At 47.8% G+C, this 1,952-nt stretch overlaps 1 protein-coding gene across 1 annotated transcript in view; it reads left to right on the top strand.

The window, feature by feature from the left end:
* Positions 1 to 1,952, top strand: part of mybpc2a (myosin binding protein Ca) — a gene marked incomplete in the record, with an annotated part of 61,965 nt that overhangs the window by 54,390 nt on the left and 5,623 nt on the right. Inside the window, 1 exon segment of the mRNA XM_014018770.1 lies at positions 1,016 to 1,155. Coding sequence (XP_013874224.1) covers positions 1,016 to 1,155 — 140 coding nt within the window.

A 1,952-nucleotide genomic window follows, 5' to 3' on the forward strand; every position in this document is an offset into this window, starting at 1 on the left:
ACTCTTAATTGTAAAAAAAAAACAATGTTTGTATATTTATGAGGTTCTGTTTTTCCTCAATAGCTAGGGGAAAATAAAAAAAAACTTGGATACTCAAGAAGATAAAACTGGGGGGGGGGACAAATGTTTGTGGGGGGGCACGGCCCTCCTGGTGGCACCCATCAGTCTCACAGAAAGAGTTTCCTGAAGCACGTCCTGATTATTCACACATGCTCCAACTTCTCCAGGTGATCAGAACCTGTTCTGAGCACAAATCTGAGACGTGTTGAAAACTGGTGATAATTCCTCGTTTCATAATCTCAAAATAACAAACCATCAAAGAGCTCCTAACTCTCCTTCACCTAATCCTGGCTCCAGCTCAGAACTCGTCTGTGTGGGTCGGGGGGCTGGATTATTTGGCAGGACTCAGCTGAGATTATTTTCATGTAGCCTCAGATTGGGTTCAGGTTTAAGGGTTGCTCTGTCACTTTACTCTGCTGAGAAGGTTGAGCTAATGAGAGGCTCTGATCCGTCGTCACGCTGTTTGAGCAGGAGGAATAAAGAAACAGTTATCAGAGATGATTCGGATCCAGTGTGCGTGGTTCTGTTCTGCTCTGAGGATCCTGAGGACCACACAGAACAACAGATGATAAACAGGCMGCATTCTTCTCCTTTGTGATGCAAAGCTGTTGCTTTGTCAGTTCTGTGCCGACTGTTTCTCCTCTCATGTGTTCAGCTACCGCCGTCTTTCTCTTGATCCTTTGTCTTTTGCTCTGTTAATCTGTCAGTCTCTCTAATCTGTCTAATCTGTCAAATCTCTGCTGGTGCAAAAGTTGATCTCTTTCTCTCGGAGGGATTTCCCTCCTCCAGATCRGAGAGCCTCTTGGCAGCATTCGTACCGGGGAAAGGATTTGTTCTCTCAGCTAGCTTAGCCTTTTTTTTATTCACACTTTACAGTGAATGAGCAGTTTAATGAGCCTTCTGAGACCCCCCCCCCCCCCCCAAAAAAAAACATCTTCTTTCATGGTCCCTGCAGAGAAACCCGGCCCGCCCATCAACGTGCGTGTCACAGACGTCTGGGGCTTCAACGCTGCGCTGGAGTGGAAGCCGCCCAAAGATGATGGCAACTGTGAGATTATCGGCTACACCGTGCAGAAACGTGACACGAAGACGAAGGTATGCATGGGGGTGGGGGTGGGGGGGGGGTATATGATTATGTCTCCTAAGTTCTGAAAACTAAAACCCAGGCAGGAAGAAGAAAAGTTTCAGTAGAGGGAGGTAAAGGGAAGGTTTAAAACAAACCTGAACTGAAGATGTTGAGATGCTGGGAGGGACAAGGATGGAGATTAGGATTAAGATRATCAGAAGTACAGTCCAGGATGAAGATACAGTTAGAGAGACCAGAKTGAGATGATGATTGTTGTGGAAATATTTATTTAACAAAGACAGAAATACTGGTCCAAGAATGGAGACACTCTGCTGCAACAACAGGAACACAGAAAACAACACAGAGTCATCAGACAGTCCCCCTGCTCTCTGCTCTCTGCTCTGCTCTCTTCTCTCTGCTCTCTGCTCTCTGCTCTCTGCTCTCTGCTCTGCTCTCTGCTCTGCTCTGTTCTCTGCTCTGCTCTCTGCTCTCTGCTCTGCTCTCTTCTCTCTGCTCTCTGCTCTCTGCTCTCTGCTCTCTGCTCTGCTCTCTGCTCTGCTCTGTTCTCTGCTCTGCTCTCTGCTCTCTGCTCTGCTCTCTTCTCTCTGCTCTCTTCTCCCTTCTCTCTGCTCTCTGCTCTGCTCTCTTCTCTCTGCTCTCTTTTCTCTGCTCTGCTCTCTGCTCTGCTCTCTGCTCTGCTCTCTTCTCTCTGCTCTCTTCTCCCTTCTCTCTGCTCTCTGCTCTGCTCTCTTCTCTCTGCTCTCTTCTCCCTTCTCTCTGCTCTCTGCTCTGCTCTCTTCTCTCTGCTCTCTTTTCTCTGCTCTGC

Source organism: Austrofundulus limnaeus, unplaced genomic scaffold (genome assembly GCF_001266775.1).
Source record: "Austrofundulus limnaeus strain Quisiro unplaced genomic scaffold, Austrofundulus_limnaeus-1.0 Scaffold201, whole genome shotgun sequence".
Taxonomy (NCBI): domain Eukaryota; kingdom Metazoa; phylum Chordata; class Actinopteri; order Cyprinodontiformes; family Rivulidae; genus Austrofundulus; species Austrofundulus limnaeus.